Source organism: Muntiacus reevesi, chromosome 10, assembly GCF_963930625.1.
Source record: "Muntiacus reevesi chromosome 10, mMunRee1.1, whole genome shotgun sequence".
In the NCBI taxonomy this organism is placed as follows: domain Eukaryota; kingdom Metazoa; phylum Chordata; class Mammalia; order Artiodactyla; family Cervidae; genus Muntiacus; species Muntiacus reevesi.
The window spans coordinates 17,397,552-17,416,190 of NC_089258.1; the positions used below are offsets into that span (position 1 = coordinate 17,397,552).

The 18,639-nt window shown below is 39.8% G+C and overlaps 1 protein-coding gene across 2 annotated transcripts in view; it reads left to right on the top strand.

Annotated features, from left to right (window-relative positions):
• Positions 1–18,639, top strand: part of PTPDC1 (protein tyrosine phosphatase domain containing 1) — a 68,831-nt gene that overhangs the window by 22,306 nt on the left and 27,886 nt on the right. For both annotated transcript variants that reach the window (XM_065946883.1, XM_065946884.1), the window contains exon 2: positions 1,147–1,234. In XM_065946883.1, the coding sequence (XP_065802955.1) occupies positions 1,153–1,234 (82 nt within the window). In that variant the 5' untranslated portion in view covers positions 1,147–1,152. The remainder of the gene's footprint in view (positions 1–1,146; positions 1,235–18,639) is intronic.

Genomic DNA, 18,639 nt, shown 5'->3' on the forward strand with positions numbered 1-18,639 from the left:
AAACATGCCTTTTCAAAGAAAAATATTAAGATCATTATTCAGGAAAAAACTTTAATACTACATGTGACTTTCTGTTGTATCGCAGTTAACTCTCCCCTTCTAGAGAATTCCAAGCTTCTAATCATGGCTTTCTGATTACTGGGAGCTTTCTGACCAGCCCCCGTCCAGAAGCCATCCAGTAACCCACCTAGAGTTAAGAGTTACCCCATTAGAACTAGAACAAAGAGTCTCCTAGGGTCCTTATCATTTAGGAATTTACAGGAGTCTAGTTGCTCTGTGTCAGGAACCAGGGAGCACAAATCAATATGTGTTTTGTTTATTTCACAATCTGACGCATAATAGGGGCTTTAAAAAAGTGATGATTTTTGCTTTTTGACACATTAAATGATTTACTTAACTTTCCTCAGTTGAAACCATAGCAATACAATGGTTACTTAGCCATATAATTTACCATGAGATAGATGAAGACTGTTAATTGTAAAGTCATAAATTCAGTAACCCTTACTGAATTGAATTAGTAAAGAAGGAGGGATTCTGTTTAATTCCCTAATGTACCATTGTGTCCACAATAAATGTTACCCCTTGAGCCTAGTTCAAGTACAAATTCCTTTTTTAAGCATTGCACCTGCCCTCAAATTGGGCAGCCTTCTTGCTTGTCCCAGACTGCCTTGTGATACTTAGCACATGTTAGCATTATTTGTGTCTACATCTTATCTTCCCAACAGTATAAATGTACAGGAAGAGTAGGTCTTATTTTTTTTATCATTTCCTTACAGTCTAGCACAGCACTGTCCAGTAGAATATTATATGAGCTACATATTCAAATTTGGATTCTCTAGTAACAACAAAAAGAATCAGAAAAATAATTTTAATAATTTATTTAACCTAATATATTTTAAAATATTTAAATATTAAATCAGTGTAAAAAAATAAATATTTTACATTCTTTTTTGTGCCGTTCTCCAAAATCTTGTAGTTTATATCTATAGCATATCTCAGATCTATACTAGCCACATTTTAAATGCTCAGTAACCACTTAGTTAATAATTGCTGTATTAGATAGTAGAAGACTAGCGCATTGTAGGTGATTAGCAAATAAATATTCCACAGGCAAAACTTCAAAAAGTAATCTTTTCCCCCCAACAGACTACCATGGCTGCAGGAGTCTTGCCTCAAAATGAACAACCATATTCTACACTGGTGAATAACAGTGGATATGCTGCAAACATGAAAGGTAATAGTTCTTTTTTTTCTTATTATTTTGTACTTTATTTTATTTTACTTTATTTTTTCTTAAATTTATTTTTTAATTGGAGAAAAATTGCTTTATAATCTTACGTTGCTTTCTGCCGTACAACAACTTGAATAAGCCATAATTATACCTATATTGCCTCCCTCTTGAGCCTCCCTCCCTTCCTCCTTTCCACTCTACCAGGTCATCACAGAGCACCAGGTTGGGCTCTTATAGCAACTTCCACCAGCTATCTGTTTTACCCATGATAGTGTATATATGTCAATGCTACTGTCTCCATTCGTCCCACCCTTTTCTTCTCCACTATCTCCACAAGTCCATTCTGTACATCTGTGTCTCCATTACTCCCATGCAGATAGGTTCATCAGTATCATTTTTCTAAATTTTGTATATATATATTTAATATATGATATGTATTGACTTACTTCACTCTGTATAACAAGCTCTAAGTTCATCGACCTCACTACCACTAACTCAAATTTGTGACCCCATGGACTATATCGTCCATGGAATTATCCAGGCCAGAATACTGGAGTGGGTAGCCATTCCCATCTCCAGGGGATCTTCCCAACCCAGGGATTGAACCCAGGTCTCATGCATTACAGGCGGATTCTTTACCAGCTGAGCCACCAAGGAAGCCCTTTTATTTTTATGGCTTAATAATCCATTGTATACATGTACATCTTCTTTATCCATTCATCTGTTGATGGACATCTAGGTTCCTTCTGTGTCCTGACTATTGTAAGTAGTGTTGCAATGAACACTGGGGTACGTGTGTTTTTTTGAATTGTGGTTTTATCAGGGTATATCCCCAGTAGTGGGAGTGCTGGGTCATATGGAAGATTTATTCCTAGCTTCTTAAGAAATCTCCATAATGGCTGTATCAGTTTACTTTTCCACCAGCTGTGCAGGAGGGTTCCCTTTTCTGCATATCCTCTGTAACATTTTTTGTTTGTAGACTTTTCATAATGACCATTCTGATTGGTTTTTGCTAAGAGAATACACTGGTCATAGCAAACACCCTCTTCCAACAACACAAGAGAAGACTACAGATGGACATCACCAGGTGGACAATACTGAAATCAGATTGATTATATTATTTGCAGCCAAAGATGGAGAAGCTGTATACAGTCAGCAAAAACAAAACCTGGAGCTGACTGTGGCTCAGATCATGAACTCCTTATTGCCAGATTCAGACCTAAATTGAAGAAAGTAGGGAAAACCACTAGACCATTCACGTATGACCTAAACCAAATTCCTTACGATTATACAGTGGAAGTGACAAATAGATTCAAGGGTTTAGATCTGTTAGAGTGCCTGAAGAACTAGACAGAGGTTCGTGACCCTGTACAGGAGGCAGTGATCAAGACCATCCCCAAGAAAAAGAAATGCACAATGGTTGTCTGAGGAGGCCTTATAAATAGCTGAGAAAAGAAGAGAAGCAAAAGGCAAAGGAGAAAAGGAAAGATATACCCATTTGCATTACTTTGTCAACAAAGGTCTGTCTAGTCAAGGCTTTGGTTTTTCCAGTGGTCATGTATGGATGTGAGAGTTGGACTATAAAGAAAGCTGAGTGCCGAAGAATTGATGCTTTTGAGCTGTGGTGTTGGAGAAGACTCTTGAGAGTCCTTTGGACTGCAAGGAGATCCAACCAGTCCATCCTAAAGGAGATCAGTCCTGGGTCTCCATTGGAAGGACTGATGTTGAAGCTGAAATTCTAATACTTTGACTACCTGATACAAAGAACTGACTTATCTGAAAAGACCCTGATGCTGGGAAAGATTGAAAGCAGGAGGAGTCGGTGACAACAGAGGAAGAGATGGTTGGATGGCATCACCGACTCAATGGACATGGGTTTGGGTGGCCTCTGGGAGTTGATGATGGACAGGGAGGCCTGGCGTGCTGCGGTTCATGGGGTTGCAAAGAGTTGGACACGACTGAGCAACTGAACTGAACTGAACTGAATGCTATTCCAAAGAATAGCAAGGAAAGATAAGAAAGGCTTCTTCAGTGATCAATGCAAAGAAATAGAGGAAAGCAATAGAATGGGAAAGACTAGAAATCTCTTCAAGAAATTAGAGATACCAAGGGAACATTTCATGCAAAGATGGGCACAATAAAGGACAAAAATGGTATGGACCTAACAGAAGCAGAAGATATTAAGAAGAGGTGGCAAGAATACACAGAAGAACTGTACAAAAAAGATCATCATGATCCAGATAATCACAATGGTGTGATCACTCACCTAGAGCCAGACATGCTGGAATGCGAAGTCAAGTGGGCTTTAGGAAGCATCACTGTGAACAAAGGTAGGGGAAGTGATGGAATTCCAGTTGAACTATTTCAAATCCTGAAAGATGATGCTGTGAAAGTGCTGCATGCAAAATGTCAGCAAATTTGGAAAACTCAGCAGTGGCCACAGGACTGCAAAAGGTCAGTTTTCTTTCCAATCCTTAAGAAAGGCAATGCCAAAGAATGCCCAAACTACCACACAATTGCACTCATCTCACACGCTAGCAAAGTAATGTTCAGAATTCTCAAGACAGGCTTCAGCAATGCGTGAACTGGGAACTTTCAGATGTTCAAACTGGATTTAGAAAAGGCAGAGGAACCAGAGATCAAATCACCAGCATCCATTGGAACATCGAAAAAGCAAGAGAGTTCCAGAAAAACATGCACTTCTGCTTTATTAACTATGCGAAAGCCTTTGTGGATCACAACAAACTGTGGAAAATTCTGGAAGAGATGGGAATACCAGACCACCTGACCTGCCTCCTGAGAAATCTGTATGCAGGTCAAAAAGCAACAGTTAGAACTGGACATGGAACAACAGCCTGGTTCCAAATAGGGAAAGGAGTACGTCAAGGCTGTACATTGTCACTGTGTGTATTTAACTTATAGGCAGAGTACATCATGATAAATGCTGGGCTGGATGAAGCACAAGCTGGAATCAAGATTGCTGGGAGAAATATCAATAACCTCAGATATGCAGATAATACCACCCTTATGGCAGAAAGTGAAGAAGAACTAAAGAGCCTGTTGATGAAAGTGAAAGAGGAGAGTGAAAAAGTTGGCTTAAAGCTCAACATTCAGAAAACAAAGATCATGGCATCCAACCCCATCAGTTCATAGCAAATAGATGGGGAAACAATGGAAACAGTGAGAGACTTTTATTTTTTTGGGCTCCCAAGTCACTGCAGATGGTGACTGCAGCCATGAAATTAAAAGATGCTTGCTCCTTGGAGGAAAAGTTATGAGCAAACTAGACAACATATTAAAAAGCAGAGACATTACTTTGCCAACAAAGTTCTGTCTAGTCAAGGCTATGGTTTTTCTAGTAGTTGTGTGTGGATGTGAGAGTTGACTATAAAGAAAGCTGAGTGCGGAAGAATTGATGCTTTTGAACTGTGGTGTTGGAGAAGACTCTTGAGAGTCCCTTGGTACTGCAAGGAGATCCAACCAGTTCATCCTAAAGGAGATTAGTCCTAAATATTGATTGGAAGGACTGCTGTTGAAGCTGAAACTCCAATACTTTGGCCACCTAATGTGAAGAATTAACTCATTTGAAAAGACCCTGATGCTGGGAAAGACTGAATGCAGGAGAAGGGGACGATGTAGGATGAGATGGTTGGATGGCATCACTGACTCAATGGACATGAGTATGAGTAAGCTCCGGGAGTTTGTGATGGACAGGGAGGCCTGGTGTGCAGCAGTCCATGGGGTCGCAAAGAGTTGGACGTGACTGAGCAACTGAACTGAACTGATTTTTATTGGTGTTAGATGATACCTCATTATAGTTTTGCTTTACATTTCTCTAATAATAAGCCATTTTGAGCATCTTTCATGTGTCTATTGGCCATCTGTATGCCTTCTTTGGAGAAATACCTGTTTAGGTCTTCTGCCCATTTTTTGTTTGGATTGTTTATTTTTCTGGTATTGAACTGTCATAAGCTGCTTATATGTTTTAGAAATTAATCCTTTTTCAGTTGCTTCATTTGCAGTTATTTCTCCCATTCTACATATTGTCTTTTCATCATTTAGTTTCACTTGTTGCATGAGCACTTGACTATTTAGAAGTATTTTGTTTAGCCTCCATTTGTTTGTGTTTTTTACAGCTTTTTTTTCTTGTAATTGACATCTAATCTTATAGCCTTATGTAAGTGTTGTTACCATTGATGTGTGGTTTTAAAGTCCCTTAGTATTTCTGTGATACTGTAAATTTCTTCCTTTATGTATATTCATATTTGCTTTATGTATTTAGGTGCTCCTATGTTGAGTACATATATTTACAATTTGTAAATCTTCTTGGTTTGTTCCCTGGATATTGTGTTCTTTGTCTGTTGTAACAGTATAAGTATTGCTACTCCAGCTTTCTTTTGATTTCCATTTTCCTGAAATAACTTTTCCTGTCCCCTTTCAGTCTGTATCTGTCTCTAGATCTCAAGTGGGTCTCTTGTAGGCATCATATTTATGGAACTTGTTTTTGTTTCCACTCAAGGACTCTGTGTCTTTTGCTTGGAGCATTCAGTCAGTTTACATTTAACTTTTAATTAAAAGTTAGCTTTTAATTTTTGCTTGTCTGTAAAGCTCTTGATTTCTCCATCAAATTCAAACAAGAGCCTTGCTGAGCATTCTTGGTTGTAGGTTTTTGCCTTTCATCCCATTAAGTATTTCCTGCCACTCCCTTTTGGCCTGCAGAATTTCAGCTAAAAAATCAGCTGATAAACTTATGAGAGTTCCTTTGTATATAACGTGTTGCTTTTTCCTTGCTACTTTTAATATTCTCTCTTTAACTTTTGTCATTTTAATTGCAGTATGTCTTGCTTGGTGTTTTCCTCTGGAATAATCCTAGTGGGATGCTGCACTTCCTAGACTTGAGTGAGTGATTTCCTTTCCCGGGTTAGGAAAGTTTTCAGCATTATATCTTCAGGTATCGTCTCAGGCCTTTTCTCTCTCTGTCTTCTTCTGGGACCTCTATAATGCAAATATTATTGCACTTGATGTTGTCCCAGAGATCTCTTTAACTGCCCTCTTTTCTTTTTATCCTTTTTTCTATTCAGAGTTAGTGATTTCCACCATTTGTCTTCTAGATCCATTTCCTCTGTATCATTTAGTCTGCTATTAAGTTCTTTTAGTATACATTTCAACTGCCACATTCTTTAACTGTGTTTAGCCACTCTTTATATTTTTTAAGACTTCGTTTAAAAACTTCTGACTTCTCACTCTGTGCATACATTCTTCTCCCAAGTTCTTCCATCATCTTCAGGATTGTTCCTCTGAACTATTTCTTGAGTAGATTGACTGTTTCTACTTTACTTTGTTTTTATTCTGGAGTTTTATCTTGTTCCTTCATCTGGAACATTTTCCTTTGCCATTTCACTTTGTGTAAGTTGTTATTTGTATTTTCATGTATGTGATAGGTTAGTTATGTTTCTTGACCTGTGAAAAGTGGCCTGTGGGAGACGTCCTATGTATCTCAGCAATGCATTTGTCTCTTGTCGTCTAAGCTAGATGCTCTAGGGTTTCTCCCTGAGATGGGTGTGTGGGTTCTTCTGTTATGGGGGCTATATGTACAGTCTTGTAGGCTTGATTGACCCCTAGCCCACTTGGCTTTCAGACCCTGCATTGTGCAGATGCTGCTGGTTGCTGTTTAGCAAGACAGCACAAGGTCTGGTCACAAGGCAGCTGGCTTCAGAACCCTAGGGAGCCTCAAGGCTAGTGCTGGCTCACTGGTGGGCAGAAACCAGGTCCCGAAGACTCCAGGGCTGTTGCTTGGCCACTGGTTGTTAAAGCCAGATCCTGGTGTTAGTGCTGGTCTATTGGTAGGCAGAGCCAGTTCCTGGAGTCCGATTATAGGACCAGGGATCCCAGAACTCATTTCAGGTAGTTGGTGATAGGGGTAGGCGGGTTACTTCCTAGACTTGGTTATGGAGTCTGAGATGTCCTGAAGCTTGTGTTGGCCTGGTGGTGGACACAGCCAGAGCCCGGCTGCTCCCAAGGTACAGTCTGGCTTTCTGTGGATGTCCTGGATCTGCAAGCTGCAGGATTGTTGTTTCCTTTGATCTGCTGTCTGCTCCTTGTGGTAAGTGAAACTGTTCTAGAGACTAGTGCAGGCTTCCTGGGGGGAAGGCCTGGTGCCTGCCTACTGGTTGGTGAAGCTGGGTCCTGGCCCTATGGTGGGTAAGGCCATGTCAGGGGTATATCTTAGAGGTGGCTGTGGGCTCAGGAAGTCTTTGGAAAGCCTGTCTGCTTACGAGTGTGCTGTGTCCCTCCCACAGTTAGTTGTTTGGCCTGAGGTAGCCCAGCTCTAGTCCCTACAGGCTGTTGGATGAAGCCCGTCTTACCAGTAGTCAGCCAGCATGGCAGCTACCAACAGCAGTATCACCTGGCAGAATGTTGCCAAGTATGACTGCCAAAGTGTTTATATCCCCAGGGTGAACCACAGCTGCCCTGACCTCTGCAGGAGATTCACCATGACCAGCAGGTGTATCTGGCTCAGGCTCTTGTCAAATGACTGGTTTTGCCCTGGATCTTAGTGTGTGTGATTTTATGTGTTTCCTTTAAGAGTAAAGTCTCTTTTCCCACAGTTCTTTGGGGCTCCTGAAATACCCCACTGGTGTTCAAAACCAAATGCTCTGGAGGCTTATCTTCCAGGGCTGGGGAGCCCCATGTAGGATTTAGAACACTTACTGTGCAGTATCGTTACTCTCCAGTTGGTGGGTCATCCATCTGTGCTCAGTTGGCTTCAGTTGTGTCCAACTCTTTGCAAACCCCATGGACCATAGCCTTCCAGGCTCCTCTGTCCACAGGGTTTCCCCTGCAAGAATGCTGGAGTGGGTTGCCATGCCCTCCTCCAGGATCATCCACCTGTGGATATGCAATATGATTATATTTTGAGTCTGCCCATCCTACCCATCTCTTGGTTCCGTCTCTGTCTTTAGTTGTAGGAGATCATTTCTGGTAGGTTCCAGTCTTTCTCATCCATGTTTTTTCTGCATATAGTTATGATTTTGGTGTGTTCATGAGAGGAGGTGGGCTCAGGGTCTTTCTACTCTGCCATCTTGGCTGCTCTCTCCTTAGTCTTTTAAGAAACAATGTTGAAAACAATGTTTATCTCCTTCATTTTCCTCTTAAATTATCTGGCTGTTCCTCTCATCAAGCACCTGCTTGCAATTCAATCTTTCATTTCATTCTTCTGTTACTCACCAGTGTCACTTATAAAGCCCATTCAGAAGCATGCTAGCCCTTTTTCTCTCTCTTTTTCTCTCTGTCATGGCCTTACAGTTCTGATTCTTACAAAGTTTCCCAGGAAAGGAAGAGTGCTGTTACTCAGATTCTTACTGCCACACTCACCCTCTCTCTTTCTTACTGTTGAAAGCTCTGAGCTGAAAGTACAACCCGATTTCCTGACACTTTGGCATCTCTAGTCTTGCTGCTACCAGTAGCAGTTAGCAAGAAACATGTTGAATAATTTTTCTTGGCAGTACCTCTTGCATGATTTTCTTACTGCCTACTTTGGATTTTGCTCAAGTTCATTTTAGTGCTCCTCTGTAGGGAACTTGGAAGGGTTGTCCCCCTCTGAGTACGGATTTGATAATATAAGGAGAGGTTAAGAAATAAAGGTCTAGAGGTATTGGAGTTAAATGCTTGCTAGGAATAATTGGTTCGTGAAGTTGGTTATGCTTCTTGTTAGAATCTATCCACTCCACCAGAGAGAGCTCTCTTTCATCAAGAAAACCAGTGTTTTGCACTTCTGACTTTGTCTACCTGAAACTGTCACAACATTGTTAATTGGCTATACTGCAATATAAAATAAAAAGCTTTAAAAGTAAATTCCAGATCTTTGTAGATCCTCCATCTGTGCTGTGTCTGACTCTAAAGGAACTAATACTTCTGTTAACTATCATCTGTGGACAACTTCTATGTGCCAGGCTTACTACATATTCTTGTCCCTGACTTTAGAAAGAAGAGGTATCTAAAACAAGTGCTTTCGTAATGGTGTCAGTTTGTTGCTTCTCTGGTAGAGGGGTTTTCCCCTGTGTACTTTCCAGTTAATGAATGTAAGAATTCGCTTAGCCTTTTCCCTTTACTTTCTTCAGGTGGAGTGTTACCTTAGTTGGTGTTTCTCACCCGGGATTCTCTTGGCTTTTGAAGCGAAGCCGCTCTCGATTGTACAGGAGAGCCCTTAGCATTGAGAACGTTTAGTATCTTCGCCCTCCTCATCTAGTAATGTCCCTAGGTCACGTGACTATCAAAAAATCATGTACATTTCCAAATGTCCCCAGGAAGGTTGTAACCCCTGTTGTCATCCACTCAGTAAGCTGATTTTTACCTTCCCCAAAGCATCTTTTTTTAATAAAATTTTCCTTATTGTGTAAGTGTAGCTAATTTTTAATTAGGAAAAATTAGAAAAAAAATTTAAAAACTTTAACTTTCTTAAAGTGCATCTCATTTATGAAGACAGTCAGTTATATGTTGTTAAGTTAACATTGGGATAAGGCTAGTATATTTTTTAAATGTTGACTAATAGGTGATGAGAAATTCTAACTAAGGGGTATATAAATAAAATACTTAAATGATTTTTAAAGGAAAATTGGAGTTTCATTCAATATTGAATTAGCTTTGTAATTAAACAGACCTCAATTTAAATCTTGGTTCTACTACTTTTGGAGGGGAAAACTTATTTTGAGGAAATTTCAAATATTCCCAGAAGTATACAGAATACAATAAAGATTTCCAGGTGGGTACCACCCACCTGCCATGGAGGTACCATCCCCTAAGTAGGTACCATCACCCAACTTTAACAGTATCAGATCACTAGCTTCCTCTACTCATTTCCCCTACCTCCATATTACTTCATTTGATTCATTAACCATATATAATCATTGCAATAACTAAAAAAGTTAACAGTAGCTTCTTAGATATCTAAACATTGCTAAGATTTCTACTTGTCTCATAGATGTATCTTTAAATTGAGATCCAGCAGTATATATGATTTCATACATCATACATGATTGAGATGTATCTTACATCTCTTTTAAATTTGGGTTTCCCACAATCTCTTTTTCCTTACACTTTATTTGTTGAGTAAATCAGATTTTTTTACTCTGTAGATTTTGCCATAATCTATATTTTGCTGATTATATCCTAATACTATTTACTATAAATTGAATTGATAGAAGGATGTAGAGTCTATAGTCAGGTTTTTTTTTTATTGGCATGATATTTCATAGAAAGTGCTATATTCTTCCATCAGGATTCTCATGTTATCAGATTGTCCCTCTTCTTATAATGTTATTTCTTTTATTTTGAAATAATTTCCAACATACAGAAAGGCACAAAAAATTTTTTGTGTATTTTTCAACCATAGACCCTCATTCAAATTTTATCAACTGTCTCTGTAATATCTTTTAGTACCGAAAGTTTACTTGTCATGTTTTTTCAACTTCTTTTAGTGACCATAATTTGTCCTTTCTTGACCTTTATGAAGATTACAGGCTAGTTATTTTGCAGTGTTTCTCAGTTTGAGTTTGTCTACTGTTTCATCATAAGATTGAAATTTTTGACAGAAATATCACAGAAGTGATTCTGTGCTTTTTGTATTCTCCATCCTGTCAAGCAATTCAAGATACCATTTTGCTATAAAACTGGAAATGTTAAGTTTGATCACATCAGTAAAGGTATATCTGCCAAAGATTTACCTATTATACATTATTTTTTTTCCCTTCATAATTAACATTTTATGGAGAGATCCACTGAGACCTTGTATATATCCTGGTCCTCATCCAGCTTTTACTCAGTAGTTTCAACTTCTAATTACTACTATGACAGATAACTGAATGGAGGTTTTCTAATTCCTTCTTTCCTTTGGCATTTCTTAGTTAGCATTCTGCTGTGAGGAAGAACTTTACTTTAGCTTTTATTTGTTCAGTTATTCCAGTGTAGGTTACTACTTTGTTCAGTGGAATGTCATCCTTTACTATCATTTGTTTGGTGCTCAAACATGATACTATAATCTTTGGCAATTTATATTAGTGTATGTATAAATGTATGTATATACACCTTAGTTATTTTTGTTTTTGTCTATGCATATTGAAAACCTTGAATGAGTATTGGTACTTCATATTCTAATCCAACACTATACTATCATTCTAGCTTTGCCTGTTTTTATGTTTACAGTTCCCTTCTCAAAGAGTGAGAAACCTGGCTCTTATCCCCAATATGTCTGCTTATTTATTCAGCCCTCGTTTTCAAAACCAGTCTCCCAGCCCTGCTCAGCCATCATCTAGCTTAGCTCTTTTTTTCACATGGGGCCTACATTCTGCCAGATCATGTATCATATGCTATTAGATATCTTCCTGTGTTAGCTCTGATCTGTGCTAAATCACCCTCACTTAGCCTGCCTTGTGACTTTTTTCTCTGATTTTATGTACATTTTTAATTAAAATATTGAGATAATTAAGTACTAGCATGCAGTTGTAAGAAATAGTACAAAAATATCTCATTTACCCTTTACTCAGTTTCCACTAACAGTAACCATCTTACAAAATATAGTACTATTTCACAGCCAGTATACTGACATTATTATAGTCAAGATACAGGACAGTTGCATCAAAACAAGGATTCCTTCTGTTGCCCATTTATAGCCAAACTCACTTCCACCCATAACTTTTGGCATAGGTTTCTTTGGGTGTGTCCTCTTTAAGCTTCATTTGACCAAGGCCAATCTTTGAGGTCTGTTCTTATCCCTTTTTGAGGGCTTACCTTTCTCAGAATGGAACCTCTGGAACAAAGGAGATGGGCTTAGGGCAGTCAGGGCTCCAGTACTTTCAGTGTGCCTTGTTGAAAACGATAGAATATTGCTGAAAAAAATTAAAGATTTAAATAAATGAAAAGACATCCTGTGTTCATGATTTGGAAGAATTGCTAAGATGTCAGTACAACCCAACAGAATCTATAGATTCAATGCAATCACTATCAGAAATCCCAATGATTTCTTTGCAGAAATAGAAAAATTCACCCCAAAATTTGCAGGGACTATTGAAAGACCCCCCAAATTGCCAAAATAATCTTGAAAAACAAGAACAAAGTTTATGGACTTGCATCTTGATTTCAAAACTTTCTACAAAGATACAGTAGTTAAAGCGGTGTGGTATTGGCATACACAAAGACATATAAACAAATGGAATGGAAAAGAGATCCCAGGAGCAAAAAACCTTGCACATGTGGTCAGTGATTTTTGACAAGGGTACCAAGGCTATTCAGTGGGAAAAAATGATCTTTTTATCAGTTAGTAGTGAGAAAACTGTGTGCACATGCAAAAAAAATGGTGTTGGACTCTTACCTTCTGCTATATATGAAAATTAACTCAAAAAACCTGAGAGAGAACAAGATGGCAGAGTAGAAGGACATGGAGCATACCTCTTCCCTCAAATACATCAAAAATTCATCTATATTTGGAGTAATTCTCACTGAATACCTACTGAATGCAGGCAGAAGATCTCCTACAACCCCAACTGCAAGAAAGATCAACATATAAAATGAGAGAAAAAAATGGTAATTGAGATGAGACCTGTGCCCTTTGGAGGGAACTGGGGAAAAGGAACGGTTCCCTCATCCTGTAAGCCTCCTTCATCATCTGGAAAGTTAGCTGGGACAGAGGCTCAGAGGAGAGTGCACCAGCAGGCTTGAGGTAGACAGTGCAGAGAAAGACCAGCCCAGATGGTCCTTGCCAACTTATGACACTTTCGAGCCCAAGTCATACCCCTGCTGATGTGCGCAGTGGTGAGTGCTGCAACTTGAGCTTCAGCAGACAGACCCAGGGACAGGACTTGGTTTGGCTATGTGGAGACAGCCCAAAAGGCCTGAAATATGATCTGGGGATGTGTGTTCAAGATGGAACCCACGTCTGCCATAGGAGCACCATTGTCAGTGAGCTTGCAAGGGAGAGGCATGGCCCTCCAATAGTAGCTTTGTTCTCAGTGTGCTAACAGCACAAGTGATTTTGCTGCTACAAGATTTAGGAGCATGCAGGTGCTAGCAGGTTGCCCACATGTGGTAGCGGCTGAAATCTGAGCCAATTACCAGCACTCTCAAAGTGGATTCAAGGCATAGTTTGCCCCTGCAACCTTGTGGGGGCAATGACTGAGGGACATCCACGCTGACTACTGGCAGTCCCACTGCTGAGGTGTGTCAAATATGAGCAGCAGCAGACTTTGTGGCTGCACACACGTGGAAGTGGCACCAAAATCTGAGCCAATTACCAGCTTTCCCACCGTGGAAGTGGGGCCAAAGACAGTGCCTCCAATAGTGTAATTTGTGGGTGCACACAGTGGGTGGCAGTTGACATCACTGAGCACAGTGGACAAGTGCTGGAGAGGAATATGCAGCAGCTTCTTTCCCACAAGGAGTAGTCCAAGCCCAAGTACCTCACACTGCAGCCTAGTACTAGAGCTGGGGGCTTCTATTCCTACAGCTGAGGATCAAATCCTGCCCCTAGCAGGGCTGCGACTATCAAAGAACAAGGAGAAGGCTCTACCCAACATTGACTGCATGCTCTGGTCACCATAATACCAAACACACACACCCTTCTCTCCCAAATACCAAACACACACACACATACACACCCTTCTCTCCCAAATACCAAACACACACACACACACACACACCCTTCTCTCCCAAATACCAGACACACACACGCACACACACACCCTTCTCTCCCAAATAACACACACACACACACACACACACACACCCTTCTCTCCCAAATACCACACACACACACACCCTTCTCTCCCAAATACCAAACACACACACCCTTCTCTCCCAAATACCAAACACGCACACACACACACACACACACACACCCTTCTCTCCCAAATACCAAACACACACACACACACACACACACACACACCCTTCTCTCCCAAGAGGATAATGGCCAGGACACCCTGAGGAAAGACATGGCAGGCATCCATACCAAATATAGCCTATGCACCAAAATTACTGAACACATGCATGCTGAACAAGAACACTCCCAAATAAAAACAGATAAAGGCCCAATATCACTGATGAACATAGATGCAAAAATCCTCAACAAAATTTTAGCAAACAGAATGCAACAGCATATTAAAAAGATCATACATCATGACGAAGTGGGCTTTATTCCAAGGATGCAAGGATTCTTCAGTATTTGCAAATTAGTCAGTGTGATACACCATATTAACAGATAAAAACTAATGATTATCTCAATAGATGCAGAGAAAGCCTTTGACAAAATTCAACACACATTTATGATAAAAACTTCCCAGAAAGCCAGAATAGAGGGAACATGCCTCAACAGAATAAAAGCCATAAACAACAAATCTATAGCAAACATTTTCCTCAATGGTGAAAAATTGAAAGAATTTCTTCTAAAATCGGGAACAAGACTAGGGTGCTCACTCTCACCACTACAATTCAACATAGTTTTGGAAGTCCTAGCTACAGCAATCAGAGAAGAAAAGGAAATAAAAGGAAATAAAGGTTGGAAAAGAAGTAAAACTCTCACTGTTTGCAGATGACATGATCCTCTACTTAGAAAACCCTAAAGACACCACCAGAAAATTACTAGAGCTAATCAATGAATATAGTAAAGTTGCAGGATATAAAATTAATACACAGAAATCTCTTGCATTCCTATACACTAACAATAAGAAAATAGAGAAATTAAGGAAACAATCCCCTTCTATAAAAGAAATAAAAAATGACACAAATATATGGAGAAATATACCATGTTTATAAATTGGAAGAATCAATATAGTGAAAATGAGTATACTACCCAAAGCCATCTACAGATTCAGTGCAATCCGTATCAAGCTACCAACAGTATTTGTCCCAAAACTAGGACAAATAATTTCACAATTTGTATGGAAACACAAAAAACTTTGAACAGCCAGAGCAATCTTGAGAAAGAAGAATAGAACTGGAGGAATCAACCTGCCTGACTTCAGACTATACTACAAAGCTACAGTCATCAAGACAGTATAGTACTGGCACAAAGACAAATATAAATCAGTGGAACAAAATAGAAAGCCCAGAGATAAATCCACACACTTATGGACACCTTAGGTGCTGGAGCAGCGAGCAGCAGCTGAGTGGTACTGGAGCAGCTGAGAGGAGATACCCCACGTCCAAGATCTGGAGTGGCGGCTGTGAGGAGATACCCCACGTCCAAGTCAGAGATACCTCAGTAAGACGATAGGCACTGGAGCAGCTGTGAGGAGATACCCCATGTCCAAGGGCAAAGAAGAAGCCCCAGCAAGATGGTAGAAGGGGCAAGTTCGTGTTTAGAATCAAACGCCATTCCCGCCAGAGACGCTAAAAGGGCTCAAACAAACCTTGTGCGCACCAGGACCCACGGACCCCACAGAGACTGAGACAGAACTGTGTTTGAGCATCTCCTGTGGAGGTAAGGATCAGCAGTGGACTGGCACAGGGACAGGGGCTCTGGGTGCAGCAGACTTGGGTATGGAATAAGCCCTCTTGGAGGAGGTCGCCATTAACCCCACCATAGAGCTGCCAGAACTTAAACAGGACTGGGAACTAGATATTTGGAGGGCACAAACAGAACCTTGTGCACCAGGACCCAGGAGAAAGGAGCAGTGATCCCACAAGAGTCTGACTCAGACTTGCCTGTGAGTTTCCAGGAGTCTCCAGCGGAGTTGTGGGTTGGTGGTGGCCTGCTGCAGGGTTGGGGGCACTGAGTTTAACAGTACCTGCATGGGATCTTTTGAAGGAAGTTACCATTATCTTCATTACCTCCACCATAGTTTGGCCTCAGATAAATAGCAGGGAGGGAACACAGCTCCACTCATCAACAGAAAATTAGATTAACGATTTACTGAGCATGGCCCCGCCCATCAGAACAAAACCCAGTTTCCCCCTCAGTCAGTCTCTCCCATCTGGAAGCTTCCATAAGCCGCTTATTCTTCTCCATCAGAGGGCAGACAGCCTGAAAACCACAATCACAGAAAACTAACCAATCTAATCACATGGACCACAGCCTCATCTAACTCAATGAAATTATGAGCCATGCCGTGTAGGGCCACCCAAAATGGATAGGTCATGGTGGAGAGTTCTGACAAAATGTGGTCCACTGGAGAAGGGAATGACAAACCACTTCAGTATTTTTGCCTTGAGAACCCCATGAACAGTATGAAAAGGCAAAAAGATAGGACACTGAAAGACGAACTCCCCAGGTGGGTAGGTGCCCAATATGCTACTGGAGATCAGTGAAGAAATAACTCCAGAAAGAATGAAGAGATAGAGCCAAAGCAAAAACAACACCCAGTTGTGGATGTGACTGGTGATGGAAGCAAGGTCCAATGCTGTAAAGAGCAATATTGCATAGGAACCTGGAATGTTAGGTCCATGAATCAAGGCAAATTGGAAGTGGTCAGACAGGAGATGGCAAGAGTGAACATCAACATTTTAGGAATCAGTGAGCTAAAATGGACTGGAATGGGTGAATTTAACTCAGATGACCATTATATCTACCACTGTGGGCAAGAATCCCTTAGAAGACATGGAGTAGCCTTCATAGTCAACAAAAGATTCTGATACGCAGTACTTGGATGCAATCTCAAAAACAATAGAATGATCTCTGTTCGTTTCTAATACAAACCATTCAATATCACGGTAATCCAAGTCTATGCCCTGACCAGTAATGCTGAAGAAGCTGAAGTTGAACGGTTCTGCGAAGACCTAAAAGACCTTCTAGAACTAACAGCTGAAAAAGATTTCCTTTTCATTATAGGGGACTGGAATGCAAAAGTAGGAAGTCAAGAAACACCTGGCATAGAGCTGCTGGTAGTAGTCTCTTATGATCCTTTGTATTTCAGTGTTGTCTGTTGTGATCTCTCCATTTTCATTTCTAATTTTGTTGATTTGGTTCTTCTCCCTTTGTTTCCTAATGAGTCTTGCTAACAGTTTGTCAATTTTGTTTATCTTTTCAAAAAACCAGCTTTTAGCTTTGTTGATTTTTGCTATGGTCTCTTTTGTTTCTTTTGCATTTATTTCTGCCCTAATTTTTAAGATTTCTTTCCTTCTACTAACCCTGGGGTTCTTCATTTCTTCCTTCTCTAATTGCTTTAGGTGTAGAGTTAGGTTATTTATTTGACTTTCTTCTTGTTTTTTGAGGTAAGCCTGTAATGCTATGAATCTTCCCCTTAGCACTGCTTTTACAGTGTCCCATAGGTTTTGGGTTGTTGTGTTTTCATTTTCATTCATTTCTATGCATATTTTGATTTCTTTTTTGATTTCTTCTATGATTTGTTGGTTATTCAGAAGCATGTTATTTAGCCTCCATATGTTTGAATTTGTAATAGTTTTTTTTCCGGTAATTGAGATTTAATCTTACTGCATTGTGGTCAGAAAAGATGACTGGAATGATTTCAATTTTTTTTAATTTACCAAGGCTAGATTTATGGCCCAGGATGTGATCTATTCTGGAGAAGGTTCTGTGTGCACTTGAGAAGAAGGTGAAATTGATTGTTTTGGGGTGAAATGTCCTGTAGATATCAATTAGGTCTAGCTGGTCCATTGTGTCATTTAAAGTTTGTGTTTCCTTGTTAATTTTCTGTTTAGTTGATCTATCCATAGGTGTGAGTGGGGTATTAAAGTCTCCCACTATTATTGTGTTATTGTTAATTTCCCCTTTCATACTTGTTAGCATTTGCCTTACATATTGTGGTGCTCCTATGTTGCATGCATATATATTTATAATTGTTATATCTTCTTCTTGGATTGATCCTTTGATCATTATGTAGTGTTCTTCTTTGTCTCTTTTTACAGCCTTTATTTTAAAGTCTATTTTATCTGATATGAGTATTGCAACTCCTGCTTTCTTTTGGTCTCTGTTTGCGTGAAATATTTTTTTCCAGCCCTTGACTTTCAGTCTATATGAAACAAATGGGACTTAATTACACTTAAAAGCTTTTGCACAACAAAGGAAACTATAAGCAAGGTGAAAAGACAGCCTTCAGAATGGGAGAAAATAATAGCAAATGAAGAAACAGACAAAGGATTAATCTCAAAAATATACAAGCAACTCCTACAACTCAATTCCAGAAAAATAAATGATCCAATCAGAAAATGAGCCAAAGAACTAAACAGACATTTCTCCAAAGAAGACATACAGATGGCTAACAAACACATGAAAATATGCTCAACATCACTCATTATCAGAGAAATGCAAATCAAAACCACAATGAGGTATCATTACATGCCAATCAGAATGGCTGCTATCCAAAAGTCTACAAGCAATAAATGCTGGAGAAGGTGTGGAGAAAAGGGAACCCTCTTACACTGTTGGTGGGAATGCAAACTAGTACAGCCACTATGGAGAT